Source organism: Myiozetetes cayanensis, unplaced genomic scaffold (genome assembly GCF_022539395.1).
Source record: "Myiozetetes cayanensis isolate MyiCay16 unplaced genomic scaffold, myiCay2020 scf3, whole genome shotgun sequence".
Taxonomy (NCBI): domain Eukaryota; kingdom Metazoa; phylum Chordata; class Aves; order Passeriformes; family Tyrannidae; genus Myiozetetes; species Myiozetetes cayanensis.
In genome coordinates this window covers 39,179,890-39,201,788 of record NW_026087521.1, presented here as the reverse complement: position 1 = coordinate 39,201,788, position 21,899 = coordinate 39,179,890, and the positions used below count along the sequence as shown (strand labels likewise).

Below are 21,899 nucleotides of genomic sequence, written 5' to 3'. Positions count from 1 at the left end.
GGGCAAAAGTGATGAGGCAAATAGCGAAAAATTGTGGAAAATATGAAAGCAAAGTTGTGACTTTCAAAACAAAGAATCAATACTAAGCATTCATCCACAATTGCAGAATTGTTATTTGCATGTTACAGTAAACAGTATGCTTGTCTATAACACCCCTATCGGGATGAAAGTTATTTCTACATGGAGCTTGTGCTTGCACAAACAAGACTACTAAGCGCCAGAATAAGATTTATTCTCTCTTTTTCACAATGTGACATAGTCTTAAGAAACATACAGCATTTCTAAACAACAGGCTGCAGCCGGGACTCTTTATCTGAAGAGACAGCAAGGCCAGAAAGTAGCTATATGCATGCTAATAGTGGCTGAAGAAAGAATGAATGTGAAAGCATTAACATTGTCACTCAGCCCTGAACACAGCAGGGGCCATGCAACAGTTGTGTGGGGTTGGAAAGAAGAAAGATTGATCTCTGAAGTAGAAAATGCTATTTTTCAGAAGCCAGATCTAAATTCAAAAGGTCAGACTCAAAACTGTATGGTATTAAGCAATTATTTCTCTACTTTTTGAAACAAGCGAGAACTTCTGCTGGCATAGTTCAACTGAAATCAATGCAACAGCATTGATTTACGTAAGTTGAGGAGCTGTGTCTCAGGTAAATATCTGAATGTTAGTGAATGACTGACTTTTTACTAGGAACATAAATTACAGTGTACCTGGATGAGATTGGTGGGGAAGGTCGGTAGTGGATGAGAATTACCTGTGAGACTGGAAGAGCAATCCTTTTTGAACTAAACCATTTCTATTTGGAAAGGCTGAACTGCCTGAAATGAAATTTGGTTTGAGACATTTTAATAGCTGAGCTGCCGACAGGTTCCCTGACTGTAGCGCAACATTTTTGTTAGTTCAACAAGAAGTGTCGAGACACTTGAAAACTGACAGGCTCTTTGACAGACCATATGTGGGACTTTTAGGATATCAAGTGATGTGATTATGCCAAACACCCTTGCTTTCACTGGTAATAAAAATAACCTTAAGGTTTTGTGATCATACAAAAAGAAGATGTGACTCAATCCAACTGAAGCAACCAGATTTATCTGAGCCTGGAGACAACAGGAAGCTGTAAATCAGGGTGGGATGTTAACTCCAAGATACACTGTTCTGAACGATCCCAGTAATGTCCTAAAGGAAAATTCCATGATAAAAGACTGACATACATCTCCAGTATACTATTGTTTCTGGGATAAGTATTGGACCTTCTGCTGTTCCATCTACTTTTGACCTGGATTTGTTTTGAGAGGAACTATCCTATGTCAATTCCTGAGGAATAAAAATGAGAATGCAAAAAGAACCTTATATGCTAATTTCTAGGTATGTGGAATTTGAAACTGCTGCATCAAGCAGATAGTATATATCCACACTCTCTAGGAGAGCTATATACTCTTCTGCAAAGCTGATCAGTCCATGAGATGACTGACCTGTGGGTAAATCAAAGTGAAAAAAGTTCTTACTACGGAATGTATAATAGAAAGCTAGCATCCCTCTTGCAAAGGAGTTTTGAAGTGCAGGCAGAAAACACTGTATGGTTGAGAAACTCTTCTCCACAGGTTATGAGAAGCCTATTGGAAGGTGAAAGCTATTTCCAGAGGAGATGGAAAACATGGCATGTTACTGACATCAGCTGAGGAGCTACATGATTCTTCTTGACCTTGACTCAGAAACACTGAACCACTAAGAAAAACACTTAGAGAGAAATAGTGTTTGGATATGAACAAGTTGTGGCATGGGGGAAGAAATGACAAATTATTATCTCTACAGCAGTATGTAAATAATAGTTTTTACTGTCAAGAGAGAAATTTGCTTTCAGACTACAGGCCAATGCTTTAAGAAGAAGAAGTTGAGTCAAAGGATGCATGGGAGTTTCTCATGTTTGATTCAGCTGCTGAGTTTCAAAGAGGAAGAAGAATTGGATTGCTTCAAAGTACTTGAAACACCCCAGAGGGATTTTAATTTTGTATTGAGATTCTCTGAAAGATCAATATTTAATAGAATAGTACTGCAACCCTCAATTTATAGCACACTGTAACACACTATATTGTGTCTTACTGATGTATTGCTACAATCAAAATAAGCAGCTATATTTTATTTGTTTTAGAAACAATAGAATATTTTTAATTATAAACCAGCTTTTTCCTCAATTCCTCTTCAACTGATAAACTGCAATCAGAAAGCCTGGATTTCGATGCAGAGAAACATAAGCCTTGCCTTTCCTAGTATTTCCTTTAACTTCATGACATTTTAAATGCTTTTTCTGTGAAGTACGCAACATGGAAATGCATTATTGCATCGTGCTGGAGACCAGGTTTATCTCTTCTTATATGGGATGACTGCTGAACTTCACTCAAATGGTTTCTTCATTTCTGCATAACATATACAGAAACACACAATAGTGAAACATCTATATACTTTCACATGTGTATAAGTATCTGAAAATGTAGTCTTATAGGTAAGCAGGTGTAGGAATGGACAAAAAAAAGTATTAATCCAGTACAACTATTACAAGGTGATATATCTGAATCTAATGAAATCAGCAAGTGGAAAAAGTTACTTTATGCCAAGGATTGTAACAGAGTCACATAATGTACAATAAATACTTTCTTAGACCTGGAAGACAAAATTAATTTTTGAGCCACCTCTCAATCTACATTTGAATGAACTATGTGAACTAGTTCTAACCAAGGGGGTAGACATAAATATGGCATTAGGACTCTCTTTTCTGTGCCATATTTAGTTAATTGTTTTCAAGTTCATCTACTCCACAATGATTCTTATAACAAAAAGGGCTAAATTACAGCAAGCTGGGATCCACTGTTCAGTCTGCCAGTTGTTTCTTCCGCAACAAAAGATTAATGCATCTTTTGCATTAAAAAAGGAAAGGAAACCCAAAACTCCTTGTAATTGCAGCTCTGCAAACTCCACACCCTTCAGTGGGTTTTTACATTCCTGGGTTTTGTTCCCCTCTTATTCCCCTCACTGACAAAAGTCTCCAGTGACACTTCCTCCTGACACTGCAAACATTCCTCGCTTCCAGCTGAGTTCCACCAAAACCCCTGCACCTTGCCACTGTGTTTACCCTACCACCACAAAGCAGAAAAGAGATGCTGGGGCTTAAATCAACTTTATGTACACTTTCATTTAATCTGTCCCCAAATTACGTGTAGAAAATGGGAGTGTCTGAAAGAGTTTTTGCACACTTGCTCTGCTGGTTGCCTCCAGATTCCACGTGTGCAGAAGCTTCAGGAAAGCAAAGTGGGAAAAGACTCATGTAACAGCTGCTGGGGGAGCAAGTGTACTTCCTTGCCTCCTGAAGAGAGAGGCAGAGGCCACAAGCATGTCTGAGTCTCCAAGAGGATGCAAAGACCCACAAAGGTGTCCTTTGGAATTTGATTCTGGTCTCAGTTATCATATTCGTGTCTAGTCAATGACTAATTCATGTCACAAATTATTTAAAATGCATAGTGTCTTTCACTGTTATACGTAAAGAAATGCTTTCATTACCAGAGTTTTTAGTGTTCCTTCCGTGCTTTTAAGGAAGTAAGTTACCAGTAAGCAAGAAAGAGAGACATTGGCAAGGAAAACAAAACACTGACTGCAGCCTTTAAGTTTGTTTGTTGCATGGTGCATCCTGCTGTCTTGAGTTCTGTCTCCACCTGCCCCATCCATCACTCCTTTTGTTCACATGGTGAAGGGGATATTTTTTTTAATGTGAATGATGCCCAGTCCTCAGGCTTGTGCAATGCCTGCTGAGCTGAATAGAAGAAAACAATATGATTTTGTAGCAAGAATGTTCTGTGCCATGTCCAACAATGAATTTATCAGAAAGGCAATTTTTCCTCCACACCTAGGAATGACTGCATTACCACTAATGGTGGTACCCCTCATCAATTTCTTTCACATTCAAGAACACCATAATTCTCATCTGGCCGATTTTTATCCTGAGGGAAAATAAAAGCCTTTAAAAATTCCTGTCTGATGCTCTCTCACAAAGCAGAAAAGCCTGCAATTGTAACATGTTCTCTATCAGAGTCCCTCAGAAGGAAAGGTAACATTTCATTCATTCAGCATCTGCTTTCTCTCCATGAATTAATTCAAGAGCCATGTTGTGCCTGGGTTTCCAGTGGCTGAGCCAGGTTTGGGTCATTGTGAAATCTACTTTGCCATTTGTAAGAATGTTGGCTTCACACACCAGCTGTGGGCCACGCTGATGCGAAGAATGAGCAAAACCCTGCTGGGTTCAGCATGCAATGCCTTGACATTACTTCGTTGCTTGTTATACAGTTTTTTAATGGTCTGTTGGGTTACTCAGAAGACTATTTCTTTAAGAGCCCTGTGACATGAGATCACCATGTTCAGCTTAAAAGCTTACTGAATTGTTGGGTACTAAAATACTAGCTTATTCTGGTGCAATAGAAGGATGCAGAAAATGTTGGAGGTGTTCATGTCAAATATGAATACATACGTTTAAGTCAGAGATGTTAAGCTCACAAATCAACCTGTTTTTCTTGTAGCCAGTGTTGGCTGAAAAAAGATGAACCTGATCTCAGTCTGGGAGTCTACTCTGGAAGTCCATCCTGTGGGTCAGGGCTCTGCTTTGAAAGCAGGGCCCATGTGTATGAACTAAAAGCAGTAAGCCTTTCTGCAAGCATGCTGCCATGCTCTGCCCCCACTTGCCATATGGCAGACAGTGCTGGGTTGCACTGAGCAGCAGGCTGTGAGTAGGAGGCAGATTTAGGCTGCTTGGCCAGTGCATACTGCTCCATCAATTGTTCTTTATCCTCCTCAAATGAATGGCAGCAGGCCAGATGGAAGCATGCTTTGGGACAGAGCTGGCTCCTTGACAGGGAAGGACCACTCAGAATACTACATTTATTTCTGTTTGAGAAATCTGTCATACTACATAACTAGAACTACATCTATTTAACAGTGAAAATTAACCTTAATATAGTCAGACCTGATTTACTGAGTGCCACATTGATCTATGGAGAAAAAGTTGGCACAGCCTTGTCTTTTGGCTTAGTTCCTTAAAAAGAGATAAGATAATCCTCTGACCATCCTCTAAATAGGATTTTATCAAGTATCTGATATTCTCATGCTTGAAAGTTATTTTACTATTCGTATTTATTATTAATTTATTATTAAACATTCCCAAATATTTTTGAATTTTATTTTTTTTTAAATATATACCTCATTAAAATGTGTACATATACATTTGAAATGCATACCTCATTGATATGAACTGCTGTTCCTGTTGTAGGTTATGCATACCCACTAACTTCAGACACTTAGCGTAGGAGTTTAGTTCTCCATGCAGTCTGTGGATATAGGAAAATGTCTCAAGAGCGGGATTTAAATCACTTAATTTAGGGACTAATTGCATATTTCCTAGACTCTACTCATTAGGAACCTGCAGGCTCTGGTCTTGAATAAAGAACTCAAAATACGGGCTGCTAGTCAAGAGAACACAAGAAATGTCCTTGACAATGGAAGCTTCATTCAGACCTTCACATAGAAACAAGACATGTAAGAAAATGAGCAGGATTTGTTTCTTCATGTAATCCTAACAGTACAATAGGTTAACAGAGAAGTAATAGATTAATTAATTTACAGAAAAAAAATAGTTAAATGAAAAAGGAAAAAGCTCCTGTGTTTTCTTGGGAGTGACTGAGAGGAAGAGACAGGAATGCAAATAAGCCCCCCCTTCCATCTTACAGCTATTGCTACCATACTTTCAGGCTTCTGAAGTCTAATATAAATCTAAGTTTCAAAAGCGTTCAACAGAAAACCTGTTTACAGTACACAAACGCTTATCTATAACATTTTATATTTATAAACATGTTATTTTCACATTTTTCAGGAAGTTTTACGCATACTGCACGGTTGTCTTCTGAGTCAGGTGAAAAAGCAGGACAATTGGTCAAGCCTGAAATTGAATTAATGTAAAACTGGACTCAGACAATTCATTTTGACTGCCACAGTATATGTACTGGGCTTGTTTTCTAAGCAAGACTTGTCCCCGTTGTTTCTAACTATCTTTCTACACTGTAGTGGCTCTGCAGCACACATTGTCTTTCTGGGTGTGAATTAGGATGTGTCATTGCGTTGTGGATAAGCCACAGTGAGCATTAATGTCAGCATGGGCTGAAGATGCCAACAAATGGGAACTGGCATGCTGATACCAAGACAGGTGGCACCGTGGAATAAATACACTCACTATTCTCTAGGCATTCAACTGGGAAAACAAACAAGCAGACAAGCAAACATTGCAGAAGAAAAGACCACTGCCAGCAACAGAGCTCCAGATCCTCAGAAAGATCCTCTTGGATTATTTCTGGCAATAAAGGCTTGAGTTCATTCAAGCAAAATCCAGGCTCTCTAGATGTCAGTGTGGATTTTACTGAGTTAAGTTTGGCTATCATCTTCATGCTGGTGGGTAAACACACACTACTTTGAAATATTTCAGGCACCTAACATTAACAAGTTTGTTCCTTCCGCGTTTTGACTCCATGAGGGCAAGGGTGTTTGCTGATCAACAGCTAGAATCATAAGGTGAATTAGTCTTAAAAAAACATTATATGTTGAAGTTAGGCTAGGTACAATTGCAGTTCTCACAGTCATATCACTTTATAACACCTGCTATTAATAGAGGAATATTAATCAGAATATTCTGATTAAGCTAGTACATAACCTCGATGTAAAAGAAAGGCCTATGTAAAGGAAAAACAAACATACAGAGAAGTCATCTGGCAGACTGAAGGCCACAGTAAGTCAGCAGAGCCAAGAATATACTCCTCATACTCCAGGCTGTAGTACATATACCTAATCCCAAATCTCCTATTTCATCTAACAGGTACACTCGTAAGCCAAAAATCTTTCACTAGTGACAGTGTTCTAGCCTGATGCAATGAGAAAGGGTTGAGCTATTAAATCTCCTTTTCCACAAATGCTTTGTGACCTAATAAAATGTTCAGAGAACAACAATTATTCTTCAAGCAAGAGGGCTAAATTTTAGTAATTTCTCAGTGCCGCTGTTCATGACTGAAATCATTATGTCTATTCCTTTCCTTAGCTCACGGGCTAAGCAAGAATTTTGCTGCACCAATGTATTAAATTCAGAACAAATAAATCAGCAGATATTTTAGTGTCTCTAGAGCTGGGTGTTCAGGGGCTTATTTTTTTTACCCCTGAAGAAAAGAGTAGTGGGAGCCACAAGGGGCATTAGTAGAGACTGGAAAGTTCTAAAGATGAAAACTGTGATGGGAAGATCTCAAACTAAAACCACTCAAAAGAGTCTGGTATGGAGCACTAAGAACTTACTGCGTGGGCACTGTACTGAGATGATGTGAGAGCCCAGAGCAAGTTTTGTGAGGTAGCAATTATTTTAGCAACACTTAGAAACTAAGACATTAAAAATACACACTGCTTTTGTCTACTTTTGATATGGTGACATTTATACAAAAAAGGAAATAAAATTAGCAAGTTATTTTTATGTGCTGATCAATTTTAAACTTGAGCTTTCTAGTACAGTTTGACTTAATATTTTTACCATAGAAAGAATGACAACCTTTTTTTCTTCACCTTCCTCTAGCTTGCCCCCAAATACACACCCAACCAAAAATGCCCAATCAATTTAGTTCAGCCTTTTGATGTTTGTATCAAAGCTACTACATACACATCTCTGCTAAGGAGACAGAGCTGTCAGAAGACTATGAGAGCTTTAGACTAGGTGCGTCCAAATATCAAAATAAACCTACCGCAAGTGACAATCCAGAACAGTCATGAGACACAAACACAGACAAGGAGGACATAGGAGGAAGAAATAAAAATTAAAACATCCACACACAAACATTAGTAAAAAACATGGAGAAATGACCTTTTTATAGTAGTACATTCACTAACAATTTGCCTCCCCTAGAAGGAATCTAATCTTCCGCTAGAAGGAATCCAATCCTCCCAGTGGCCCTTGGTGTAGTTATATACCCTACTTGAAAAAGTTAGCCTTGCTTGGAATGGAAATGGGTCTCAAGACTGAAAACTTAAACTTATTTTAAACTCATCTACCACTCTACCTCAGCTACATTTGTTCATAATCTTCACATGAAAACAGTTTCTCATCTAAAGTTGTGTTCAGGGCAGTGGATGTTTTGAAGCAGAAATATTTTAAGAGACCAAATTTTTTCCCCCTTTCTGTAATATATATCATATGTGACTTTTGAGCTGACTGACTCTGTATGTCAAAAGGATCTTCAATTATGTCAAGCTACATGGCTCTATAATGATTTGGCATGGATGTGCAGGTGCACATGAGTAAATGTAGATCAGTTCTCTTTGACAAACAAATCCAGATTAAGATAAAAATTATATCTTTTCAGGATCTGATGCTTTCAATTTACCAAATGGCACTCCCTTTCAACTTTGTGTCCCAGGAGAACTAGGATCCTGCAAGATGCCAAGTGCTTATCAACTGTTATTATGCACTCTTAGCTGAAGGCAGAAGGTTATTCACACTTGCAGGTTCAGGCCTAACAATGACTGAAGTAAGTTGTTTGGTTTTTGACAACATTTCAGATATTTGGTACTGTACAATGCCCTTTATAATGGCATTAGATTTACATTCTGATCTTCAATTACATTTTTAACAATTTGCTTCTTTGAATAGCTAAAGGGTATTCTTGATATTTCACTTTCTATTTTACACCAGAGCCTTTAAAGTGCTTCAATTCTCTTAACTGAAATGTGCTACGTTTAGCATTGTACTGAGTTCAGCCAGGTATATTAAAACTTGCACTGATAAGTCAAGATTAACTTAGAATAAAAAATCCTTCATATGGACAAAAAATGATAGCCAAAACGTTGCTTTAAGAATTAAGTGGGTAAAAGTTACTGAACACCAAGGAGTCAAAATATGTATACTGTCAGACTGCTAGGAATTAATTTAAGGTGTTAATTTAAGAAGTCTGGTTTTGAAATCTCAGACAATGAAGAAAGTTGGCTGGAGAGTTGTTGAACTACTTACTAAAGGTCTGAGATTTACATCAACTGAGAATCTAACCTTCTTAGGTTTGACTGTTCAAAACAAATCATATTAGTTAAATCCTGAAATGTCTCAGCAAAAGTAGGTTTGAATAACTATACAGCGTATTTTGAATGGAATCAAAGTACATATCTGTACAACACCGCAAAGTGTGAGCTCTCTTTGTAGACAAGAGACACAGGATTCAGCTTTTTATCAAATTTTCCCATGAAAAAGATGCAAATGAAACTCAGTATTAATTGCATCATGTAATTTTCCATGTAAAATACTTATTTTCCAAGAATCCATGGTCATTTATCCAGGTGCTAATGAATATAATTAAAAACACTTAATATATTATAACTACAACAATGACCTCACATGATATGGAACAAATTCCACATATATATATCAATCAACATAATTACACATTATATAATAGAAATAATTACACATTATTTCTCCAATGAAAAAGTATTAGGTTTGTTATCATTAGCAGAACATAACGAAGTTTTCAAGGCATTTTTCCACAAGCATAATCAAAGCATTTCTTCCAAATTATTCTTGGTTCAATTGGAGAAGCTGGCTAACAGCAGCCTAGGATAACCCAACAAGTGATGATCTATGCATTGTTGAGGGGGTAATATCTCACAATTACTAAATATCTCAGAACAAAGTAAGTCATATACAGGGAATCTATGAATGCTAAATTAAAGGGCTTTAAGACAAGGAATTCATTTCATGTTCATAATATGGAGAAAAAAACTCCAGTATAATACTTTCTTCAAGGGAAAACTCAAAATTTCTGCTCCGATGGTTTTTGAGCTCGGCCTCACTAATCTTTCTATCCTTGGAATAACTCCATCTACATTAGTGATTTTGTGTACTGAGGAGGTTGTTTGCAGTTGTGAATTTGTCTTGTGCTGATGTCACACACTTCAGTATACCAGTGTGGCGCACAGAGCATCTTCTCTCCAGGAGGAACCAAGGTTGAAACTGCACATCAGGAGACTATCTGAAATATTCCATTTGCAATGAAGATGCAAGGGTCTCCATGTTCAGTCTTTGTCCTCCTGTCTCATAATTGAACCTGGAAATAGCTCTGATAACTCTATACAATTCAAAAATTTATCCATTATTTTCCTCCCCTTATCTGAGGTCCTTTCTGACTCTAGTCATGTGATCCAGCTGAAGCCAGTCATCAGGCTTGTAAGGCTTCCTCATCTACTCTCCTAATTTTGCTCTGTCCCTACTCACACTACATACTACATGCCCAGAGAATGCTAACTTGTTCCAGGACTCTGAAGACTGGCTGATGAGTCACACTGGTGCCTTTCCATCACTGAACAGTGACATTTCACCACTTGTTGTGAAGTGTTCCATGGGCCTCTTTAGGTACTGTACTCTAAACTTCTCTTCTTGGATCTTGTCCCTGATCAGCCGGCCCTAGTCCTCAAGTTCCCAGATTTGACTAATCAACCTACCTTCAGCCCAGCTTTCTTCTACACTAGATCCCAACTTGTGGATGGAACTGCTTATCTTATTCCTGGCCATGCCTTTATCCTCTCTTTCTGGTTGGGTAATCGTTCCTGCATTGCTTTAGCTCAACTTCACCAGAAGTCTTGGGAGCACAGATATTGCAATATCTTTACAGTTATTGACTCCTACTTACAAGGGTTTGCAATGCAGTTCTCTAAATTCCTTCAGCACTTCCTGTTTGAAAAATATAGCCCTTTGTTTTCTTAGCTTAGGAAATCTGTAAACTGAGAGCACAAATGTATACTTCACATTTATTTCCTTATTCTGCTGCTTATTTCCAACAGTTTGATCCCGGAAGGGCAATGCTAAAACCCTGTCAATAAAAAGCTTTATTTTCTTTCAGGAACATATTAGTCAAGTCTGCAGCTTTGAGTATTAGGTCCTGCAACCTTCTGCTTCTCTTGCACGAGGTAGATCTGAAGGACAAGTTTTTCTGCCCTTATGAAAATGATGCTGCTCTCAAAGGGCATTGTACTAATCTTCTCCTTCATGTTAGTCAGTTGACTTACAGATCTATGTATGGCCTGTTTCCTCCACTTTACTCCTCTGTTTACTCCTCTCTAGTAAAAAAAGAATTTTTCAAACATCATGCTATTGAATATCCCTGTGCTTTTCCCTCTTGGTTGTTTTCCCTTGTTTCTATGACTCTCTTTTTTTCTTTTTGCCTATGGTATTGTTCCGTTCTCAGATGAACTTTTGTGTAAAAAGAGATTTAGAGTTCAAAGCTACTCATGTAAGTTCAGAAATACCATTAGTAAGATATACACTGTACTAGGTCCTGGTCAAAGGCACTGTAGTGAATATTGCACACATTTGCTTCATTTTGCAGGATACCCTCAATAAACTCGCCCATTCCAGATGAGTCATTACATGCCTGCTCATGTTTTTTTTTAGTAGAGCAGGGAAATTTGCTCACTGCTTCATCAGAGATGCCACACCCAGGTTCATCTGTTGTGATGCCACCAAGAAGATGCTGTCAATCAGTCCCCCCTTACAAAGCCACTACTGAGACAACAAGCACAACTTTTTCTGGACACATAAAACAGAAACTTTCAAATGCAACTCTAAAGTTCAAGAAAAGGAGAGGTACTTTACCTGGTCTTTCATAGTTTTCCCTAAATCTTTAACATCTTTCATGTTAATAGCATTCTTTCCTCCCTTCTCCTTTCCCTTCTTCTTGTTCTTCTTTTTGAACAAGCATTTCTTACAGAGACAAAAGCAGCAGGTGAGGATTAATAGGACTGCAACTATGGCTATGGCTATTAAGGCCCAAGGTGGCACTAGAAGAGAAAAAGACACACACACAACAAGAAGGTGGGAAACTGTTAGTAGGGTTAAATTTAGAAAAAACCCACATTTCTCTCACAGATAAACCTTCTTCTAGGAAAATGACTTGAAGAAATACCTGAGATCCTTTCTAAAACATCCTGTCATCATTTATATATTTCTCCTAACTGAGCATTTGCACATAAAATGCCAATTTAATACATCTATCTATTTACATGTCCGGTGACACGTATCAAACTCGCAGCTATTTTGACTCATCAACCATCTGAAATCAGTATATCCAAAATATTCACACTGCGCAGTCTGTAAAATGTTAGGCAATTACTTGTTTCTTTCTTTAATCATCTCTCCAACCCACCTGTCATTGTGTCTGAATTGGGTGGAACTCACTAGAAATCTCCCTTTCCTGGAATGGAATGGCATCTGATTCAAGCAGTCAGTTCTAATGAACAGCCTCTGCCCACTGCTGCACTTGACAGACTCGCAGACTCCTTGAAACAGCTGCAGGTCAAGGTCTCTAGTGAAGACTGGTCAAGGACAAAGGACTGTCCAATCCAAGGGCGTTTGCTGTATTCGTCATCATGCCCTTAACGTTAGCAGTTTCAGCACATAGCTATGTTCTCACCTATACTTTCCTATAAACAAAAGCTTGTGTTGTATTTTTTCATTCAGTCCAGGATGCAGGCCATGGCTGAAGCATGAATAAATAACAGAGAACACTTACCAGGATAAAATGGTCTTGCTAAAGATCAGAATTTTTGGAAAAAAAGGAATTAAGATGACACTTAAACACAAGTACTCCAGAAGGCAATTATCTTCATACAAATCAGTTTTAATGACCACCGATACCCACATTTAACCAGAATACCTGTCAAAACTTTAAATCTAGTAAATTGTCATTTCCTAAAAATCTTGAAATGCACTCAGGCTATTAGGTCTGCAAGATATTCAACTCAGAGCATTATCTAAAGGTCTCTAACATGATACAGAGCAAAGCCGAAGGATGAATCAAATTTGACATGTTGACGTCAGTGAATCACAAAAGGGAATGGACATTATAAATAGAGAAAATTAACTGCCTAAAGGAGCTAAGCAGAGTGCAAAGCATTGTCACTGCAACTTCCACTACAAATTACCAGTTCAGGAATACAACAGAGCACCTACACCTTTCTTACTCCATATTTAAGGAGTTCTTTTTCTTTTATTCAAATGTCCTTAGTGACAGATACAAAAATAATTCAGGAGAATAGTTAAGAAATAATTTCTGTAACACTTTTGTGCCTCCAACTGTTCATTAAATGCAGCTGCTATAAAAGGGAAGTTGTACCATATGTAGAACAAATGAGAACTGATTACTAAACAAATGAATGTTAAGAGACAAACAGTGAATAGATTAACAGCTGTTTATGGGATGTATTTTATGAACTCAGCAGCAGCAATTCTGCAGTTGAAGTTGCATTACATCTGCACTTATCACAATTTAAAATCTGTATTTCATGCATTAGTATTTCATTTTGCCTTCAAATCTAGTGTAGTAACACTTGGTAGCACAACTGACTCATCTAATTTTTTTTTTTCATCCAATATGTACAAATGTAAAATCACCTTTCACAGGCACTGTGTGCTCGACTCAAATTCTAAACTTCAGTATGTACTCTGTTAGACACCTAGCATCTGAAACAGTATTTATATAACACTGTATCTAAGCTAATCCACAGGAGTTATGCCAATATAAAATGAACGATGTGCCCAAATTTATCAGCTTTTTGTTTTGCTGACTTGTCAGCAGTGCCTTAGGTATGAATATGGGGAGCAATAAGAGTATGGGATGGCATCGTGCCAGCAGGATGCACCGTGTGAGGAAAGAGAAGAGGGACACATCAAGTGCAGGTGAACTGCGAGAACCAATGGGTTGAGGAAACAGGGAATGTGGGCGTTAATAGGATATATACATATGCATCCTACAGATGAACAAGCTTGTGTAGGCAGTGAAGTCAGGTGCCTTTGTGCTGAAAGTGTTGTGTGTCAAGTTGTGTTCTGGCACTGCTGCCTCCGTTCTCTGGAGCATGAACAATGTAGGGTGCCTTGGGGAGCATTTGAAACACTTGCAGATACCTCAGCTTCTTTTTTTATAATGCATTGTCTGCTTTCATCTGTTTGTAATTTAATTTCACCCAATAGCTCTTGTGATGCAACTAAATGATCATCAAATTAATATCTGAAACACCAAGAATTATGCAGAAATCCTTACTTATCTCTTCAGAGGAAACATGCTTTCTTTTTTTATTCAACTAAGCATAGGCACTGAAGGAAAAAGAATGAGGTAACACAAAACATCAACATTTATGAAACCACTTCAAAATTCAAGTTTGAAAAAGCAAAAAAGAATGGATTATTCTTCCCAATAAAAGTAAACTATTTGTGTCAGGAAATGGCTCATCTGAACATTGCCACTGACAGAGACTGCCCAATCAATGGATGGAAATATTAGATTTAAGACAAGTAAACACAGTTATCACTGGCTTTCAAGGGATGTTTGTTTCCTTTCAAAAGCATGATATAAATAATTTTAAATGTTAATCATTTTACATAACATGGATGAGATTTTCCAAAATTACTAAAGACTTTGAGAGTTTTCACATCTGTGCTCCACAATTTATGACACTGCCAGATGATCTTGAACTCTGGAAAAAGACAAGGTTTTAAATGATATTTTTCTATGAAGTCATTTCAAGGTGGACAGACCAGAATGAAATGACCAAAACCACCAGCCACTTTGGAAGACTCATTTGCAGCCTTTAATTTTTAACCCTATTTTTCAACTGTGACTAGTATCTGCAAAAATCTTATCAACAGTATATGAACTTTCTTGTGTTATGCACAGTGGCTCATTTTGAGGATTCATATTGGGAGTATTCCAGTTGGACTTTACCTATGCTCATACAAGATTTTCAAAGAATTAAATTTTTCCAGTGCTTAAATGAACATCAGTGGGAACCTACAGTTTGAAGACTACCTCCATCTGTATTATACCAGTTTGATCAAGTTCAGTAGGGCAGTTTGAAACCTGAGGAGGTCTTTGGAAATGAGTTATTGAAGAAAAGACCTCTGTGGCAGACAAAGCACGGTGGTGGGTGACATGGAAAATGCGGATCATGTCCTAGGGACCAAGATGTCAGGGAGCCAGAGCAGCTCCTTGTACAACTTGTCTTACCCGGTACTTGCACAAGGGGGTGCTTTGAAACAAGCAATACTTACCTATGTGACCAAGGAAAAGATATTGGTTTAAGGATAATTAATATGTGTGTAAACTTTCTGTTGTCCCAGTGCTATTTTCTTTGTTCTAATCCTGTGGGAAAATACAGAATACTTATTTTGAAGAAGCTGTCATGAATCGCTACGTGATTTGGAGATTCTACAAAGCTCTTACAGATAAATCTATAGGGGGATCTGCTCAGTAGCAGTTAGTAAATAAGGTCTTGAATTAGTCTTATTGATCCAATCCAGAGTATGCTCTAGGACTTTACTCTGAAATGCAGGAATGAAGCCTATTTGTAAAAGGAGAGTGTAGGAAAAATGAAATGCATGGTTTGCTCCTGAACAATAGCAAGGTACCAAAACCAGTAAGCTCTAGGACTGTGTTGATAATCAAGACATTTTGGGTACCAATTTTGCATACTTCACTCATACTGAACAACAGTCAAACATGGATGCAGCTAAAGGAGATGTGAGCTATCTCATCCTTCCACTAATGCTAGCCAGAACTGTGTGCATAATGTGGGTTATTTGATGAATTTGATACAGTTCACAAATACAGCAGCTGTGATGCACTTGGATTATAATTTTAGTTTGCCTTGGGAGTGCATTTACAAGGCATATCTCCAGACCATACCCGTACACCATGTTTGTACTCGTGTTCTGCAGCAATCTGGGAGGGCACAACAGAGTGAGTGGAAATATCTGCTCCCAGCACTCAGCTAACAGTGCTCCAACTGCAAAGGCAGCATGCCCCATGGCAGCAAACCGAAACCTAAGCTCTGCCCCCGCTAACTTTGCAGTGTGGGGCTGGGTCCTCAGGACCAACTGCTTCGTTTTACTGACTTGCTTCTACTAAGCTGTACTAAGTTCAGCTTGTGTCCCAACCTGTCATTAAATCTTGTTTCACTGAAAATGCTAGATTCAAAGGAAAGGACATATTATTGAGTTATTCAATTTAAAAACCACGAACTTTGTCCTTTATATAAAGATATCCTTACTTGGCCTTACACAAAATACTTGAAAAGGTACAAGCCTTGGGTCTAAAACTGACATTCCCATTAGATGATCTAAAATTATCAAATGCCTTGGAGGCCATTTGACTGCAGAGGAAAGACTGTAAGGGGGAAGTCACAAAACAGTGTAACAGCATCAGTGCTACAGTCTGTGAAACAGAACAGAGTCCTTAATTCTAATGATTTTCTTCCCTTTCTGTGTGCAATGTCAGAGGAAACTTTAGTAACTTAGAACCCAAATAGAGGGAAGGTCAATGAAGAACTAAAGAGCTGAATTAACAAGTGAAGACTTCTGTACCAAAAATACTGTTCACTGACAACTTCCAATTAAGAAATTAAGCATACCCATTTAAACTCTGACAGCAAAGGACTATCAGATGATGGTAGCTTCCATGTTATTCTGCAAAGGAGTCCCATGGCATGTAGGAATTGATAAATATTAATAATCTATGTTTCAGAGGGGCGTGATGTTTAACAGGAAACTGCAACTGCCAAATAGCTGTATGTGAGGTGCATTGCCATAATCTAAAGTTCTGGTAGCCTGAATACGGGAGCACTGGCACTTTTAATTTATTAAACCACAGTTTTATCTTAGCTTTTTGCACTTACAGCTTCTAATCTGGGAGAAAACTCCTATACAGACATGTTCAAACTTTTTATACAGAAATTCCCCAGGGACCAAGTTATGGGAATCAATTTGACATTCATTAGAAATTACCTAAAGAAAACGTATTGAGAGTAAGGACCCAGGTAATGGATACCACTATCAGAGCAGAAGGCATACAAAGATGATCAATGTAAAGAAAAGAAAAAGCTGATACATGGTAAAATGACTTGTGAAAGAGGAAAAGGGTAACTGAAAATACATACTTACATATACTGATGATTCAAATACTAGCTTTCAGGCTTATACAGCTACATTTCCAACCCAAACACTCTTAAGTGTGACCTGTTGTTTCAATAGCATGTTTGCAAAATATTACTTTCTTATATTTGCTGCAATTTTTTTATGTGATTAATGATGCTACCTTTGACCCATCACTAGAAAGAACCATTACTAAATAACTTAATGAATGCTCTCAGGCTGACATTTCGCCACCCCCCCCCTTTATTTTTTGAGCATGTACAGTTGCATAAGGCTATCTCTATGAATAGTTTATGGAAGTTACTGAAGCTTTAACTGAGCTAAGAGATGTGTGTTCTGACAGTGAGAGTTCCCCACATGCAAAACAGTCTGTGAAAGTGGACTGATCAGATGGGTTCACTTACTGAATATACTCCTGTCTATAGCTTCTTTCTTAGACATTATCATGCAAAATTATCCAAACTTCATATGATGGAACATTCCAGTCTTTGCAAATCAACTGACACTGAATTTAGCAGTCATCCTTGATATGGCTACAAATTTAATCGAGGTGCTCGGGCTTTTTGAGAATATGATGCACCTATTGTATGCTCATAAAGCTGGAAGTATAAAATGACTAAGATATTTACCTGAAGGCAAAACCACACCTACTATTGCAATTTGCAGGTCATTTATGTTTATTACTGCTGGTATTAATTCATCTTTTAGGGCATATGATATGTTCTCTGTTATGGCAAAACACAGCTACCCAGTAACATTTCTGCTTTCTACAAAGCAGAACTATTTGTCTTATTGGTCTGTCTCTCTCTCTCTCTTTTTTTCCAATGTGTTTCGCTGCCCCTCTCCTCCAGCTCCTCACTGCTCAGTCTCATCAGCTCCTCTGCCCCTTATCTCTTGAGACACATGAGGCAGAAAGCAAGAGAAAGTAAGACAGGGGAGTTTCCAGATGACACATGATGGTGAGGCAGCCTGAGAGAGGAAGTGAAGCTGCTGAGACGTCTCTTTGAAGGAATTACCTCAGAGAGATTGCAAAGGCCTTCAAGCTCAAATGTCAGGTTTCATCTGTATAAAGACTACAATGAAAATAGTTCCTCTGTTAACTTGCACATGCCCTCCCACTAATCAAAATGAAATAGAATACGAGCAAAAGAGTGTTAACACACCCCTACCCTCTGATGGTTTTATCACTGTTGGTTTGGGCCACTCTCTTGGGCTTGTTTTCAGCTCAACCACCAATGCACAACTTCCTTGATGGCCACAGGCTCCTCAGGAAGGTCCCTCCTGTGGTCTCTGGCACCTGGCTGTCCTTCCCAGCAGTGCCATGTTTCTGTGGGGATGCCAGCTCTCCTCTTACCCTCTCACAGCTCTCAGCCCTCCTGCCTGCTCCTGCCTCCCACTTCCTCCAGGAAATATTCCAGTGGGGTATATTGTCTTTCACAGAAAGTCCTTTCTTCCATTTCGCTCTATGAAAGATGATATACCCCACTTGGCATGCAACTGCCTAGAGGAAGAATCAGAATCCTAGCTTCCTGCTGCACAGCATGTCCTTGGGAATGATTGTAATGCTGGCCAGTGTGACAAAACAGCTTTTCCTTTCCAGAAAAACCTACAGGTCACTTAAGACAGAAAACAGTGTAGGGAAAGGAATGGATTTGGTGAAAGATGATTTCTAATCCAGTAGATAATAATTTTAGACTAATGATTCTTATCAGTTCACATATCTGCTGTCATAAAGCTTTTAAACTAAAATAAGTGAATTCAGGATCTAGATAATTGCCAGAGACAGTGCTGGGCACACTGAGCATCTGGGAAAGATGAAGAAAGCTGGAGCCTCAAACCAGACCTGGAAGCCAGACAGGTTTGCTGAAGACTTTCCAAAAACTCTTTCCAACTCCAGCTGAGGCCAAATACTTTCTAGAGAAGGGACAAAATAATCCATAAGGCCAATATTCAACTCTGACAAACAAATCTGTAGAAGTATGAAATGACTGCTTTCCATCATGTGGAATTCTATTTTGTGGTTAAAACACCTTCCACTTTTCTTTTGGCATACAAAATATATTGCATTTCAAACTTCAATTGATAGACTGTAGAAAAAAAAAATCAGTTAAAGATTGTCTGACATGGGACTAGAATTCTCAAAGGGACAAAATACTGGAGTCATATCAATTCCAGGACTCACAAATCAAGAGAATAAGCCTCAAAAGTAATAAAATTGATGGGAAAAATCAATTATGCCTATATATGTTTGATTTTCTTGTATATTCTTTCTTGCCTATATATCTTTGATTTCACTGTATGCAATGAATACTGGTCTTAAATTTTTTTTCAGTTTTTGAACATTTGGAGATGTTATTTATGTCACATTTTCAAGGTTCACCCTGCAATTATGAGAGTCAAGGTTGTATTTCAGTTTTCAAAAGTGGAATCACATTTCTTGCATACTAGAATTAGTCATGCATAGTACATGTGAATGTTATAAATTCCCACATGAGGTACAAACTCCACTGCCTAGGCAGTAAGAGATAATTTGACACATCTTTATACAAGAATAAAATCCTTTAAAAAAGGAACCAATTTGTGAATTCTGACAAGATGAACTTACAGAAACTCTGTTTGCCAATGTTCTGTTAACATACCCAATCTTAACACAGGATGCTATGACATGATGACTTAGGAATTAAAAGAGAACAGCTACTATTAAAAGATAACAACCATCGGGTTAATACACTAAGTTCCCACTGAAAGTAAGAACCAGTTTAATTTCTTTCTTTTTTATTATTCATTTAAAAGGTCTCAAATAAAAATGTCTCATACATAGTAATTTTCATCAGTAGATCACAAAGTGTCTTAGAAAGGAGGTAGGTAATAATATCTGAACTGCACAGATGCAAATGCTCATATATACAGAATAAAATTACTTTGGTTAGAACACAGAAAACACTTTGGAAGCATTGGAGCAGCAAAGTTCATGTCAGCTGCAGCTCCTGGGCATGCACCCACAAGTACAGGGAGCTAAAAGCTGGAAGATGCCACAAGCACAGTGCAAGAAAGGGCACCAGAGAGCAGCTTGGGTGCAGTGGCAACCTCGGATCTCACCAGAGGAAGCACCTCAAGTGCCACCTTGGTGTGTTGCACAATGCATGGGCCCTGGTAGCACAGAGGCAATACAAACTCACACCCAGAAGGAACTCCTCCAGCACATTAGCTTTGTGTGCCATGTGTGGCACCAGAACCACGCATTCATCACAGGTGCCCTATATCCTTGCATCAAGCCCCTCAAGGCTGTAATCTTTCCAACACATCTCACTGGCCGTTCATCACACATTGTCTCTGCCACTCCTTCCCACTCCTGGAGGAGGAGGACTTGTGCTGCTTTAGTGTGGGGTTCCTCCATGGGAGACAGGCCTCCACAAACTTCTCCAGTGTGAGTCCTTTCCACGGGCTACACTTATTCACAAACTGTTCCAGTGTGGGTAACTCCCATGGGGTGCAGTCCCTCAGGAGCAGAATGCTCCAGTGTAGGTCCCCCATGGGGTCACAAGTCCTGCCAGGAAACCTGCTATGGTGTGGGCTTCGCTCCCCATGGTGTCATGGTTCCTGACAGGAGCCTGCTCCACCCATGGGGTCACAGCCACCTTCAGGTATCCACCTGCTCCTCTACAGGCTGCAGGTGGATCTCTGCTCCATCGTGGACCTCCATGGGCTGCTGGGGCACAGCTGTCTCATCATGGTCTGCACCATGGGGTACAAGGGAATCTCTGCTCAGGCATCTGGAGCACCTCCTCCTCCTCCTCCTTCTGTCCTGACCTCAATGTCTGCTTCTTATTTAAAGCTTTAGAAACAATATTTTTTTCTTTCCTGATTCCTGATTGCCATTTTACTATCCAGACAGCAATAATGTAACCAGAATCCATACACTGGGATGAAACACTGAAGTATGGAATAGTACAGAATAAATAGAATTCCCTCTTCATACACACCAAACTGATGAACCCATTGAAACAGGTCTGCTGTTCCTCAGCTTTGTTGCCAGTTCAGATTTTAATTTCCCATCTCATTAAAAAAATCTGGTAAAATTCTCAGTGAAATTCACTTTCCATGTGAAATAAGGTCAAACGTAAAAATGTAAGGTACTTCTATTTTGTAAATAATCAAATTCTTTCTCTTTGCCAAGTTATGACATCATTTCCTTTAGGACTCGATCTTTTGCCTCTATCCATTATACAGCTCAGCAGAGCCATAGTATTGACTTTGAACAGACACTAAGCAGGTTCTTATTCTTATTTTAATCCAGCCCTCAAAAAGGCCTGTGATGAATCTGGTTTCTTTTCTCTCCAATACGTAAGATAAAGACAGATTAAAAAGACTCTTCTACAGCACAGAATGCAATATATATTCAAATTATATGAGCCACCCACTCATTAAAGAAACAGATGTATTCTGCAATTAAGAATTTTGGGAACAGTTAATTTCTAAAATTGATTAATCCTTTCAGACATAAAAGACTTTGTTGGTGTTTTTAATTTTTTAAAATCAGTTCAACAGGAAGCATTTGTATACTTTAGCATAGTAAACAGTAAGAAAAGCAAATTTTTCATAGGCTGAGGACCTTTTTCATATCTTCAGTGTCCAGAATTATTTAAAAAAATTAATTGCATAGCTGTAGCAGTGATCAATCAATCAGTGATAATTAACTGATTAGCAGTGATAAAAACAATCAAGGAGCAAACCAAACCCAATCTCCTTCTTCCAGATAGAATTGTGTTAGGCCAACTGCAGTTCATAGGCAGCAGCTGACCATATGAGAAGCCATATTTCTTTTTGTGACAGTAATGTATCTGTAAAACTGTATTGCTTTTGCTGGGCAAT

At 38.5% G+C, this 21,899-nt stretch overlaps 2 protein-coding genes across 5 annotated transcripts in view; one reads left to right on the top strand and one right to left on the bottom strand.

Moving 5' to 3' along the window:
- Positions 1-21,899, top strand: part of PPP1R12A (protein phosphatase 1 regulatory subunit 12A) — a 1,052,766-nt gene that overhangs the window by 309,460 nt on the left and 721,407 nt on the right. The window lies entirely within an intron of this gene.
- Positions 1-21,899, bottom strand: part of SYT1 (synaptotagmin 1) — a 345,628-nt gene that overhangs the window by 82,893 nt on the left and 240,836 nt on the right. For all 4 annotated transcript variants that reach the window (XM_050324472.1, XM_050324473.1, XM_050324471.1 and 1 more), the window contains one exon: positions 11,700-11,884. In XM_050324472.1, the coding sequence (XP_050180429.1) occupies positions 11,700-11,884 (185 nt within the window). The remainder of the gene's footprint in view (positions 1-11,699; positions 11,885-21,899) is intronic.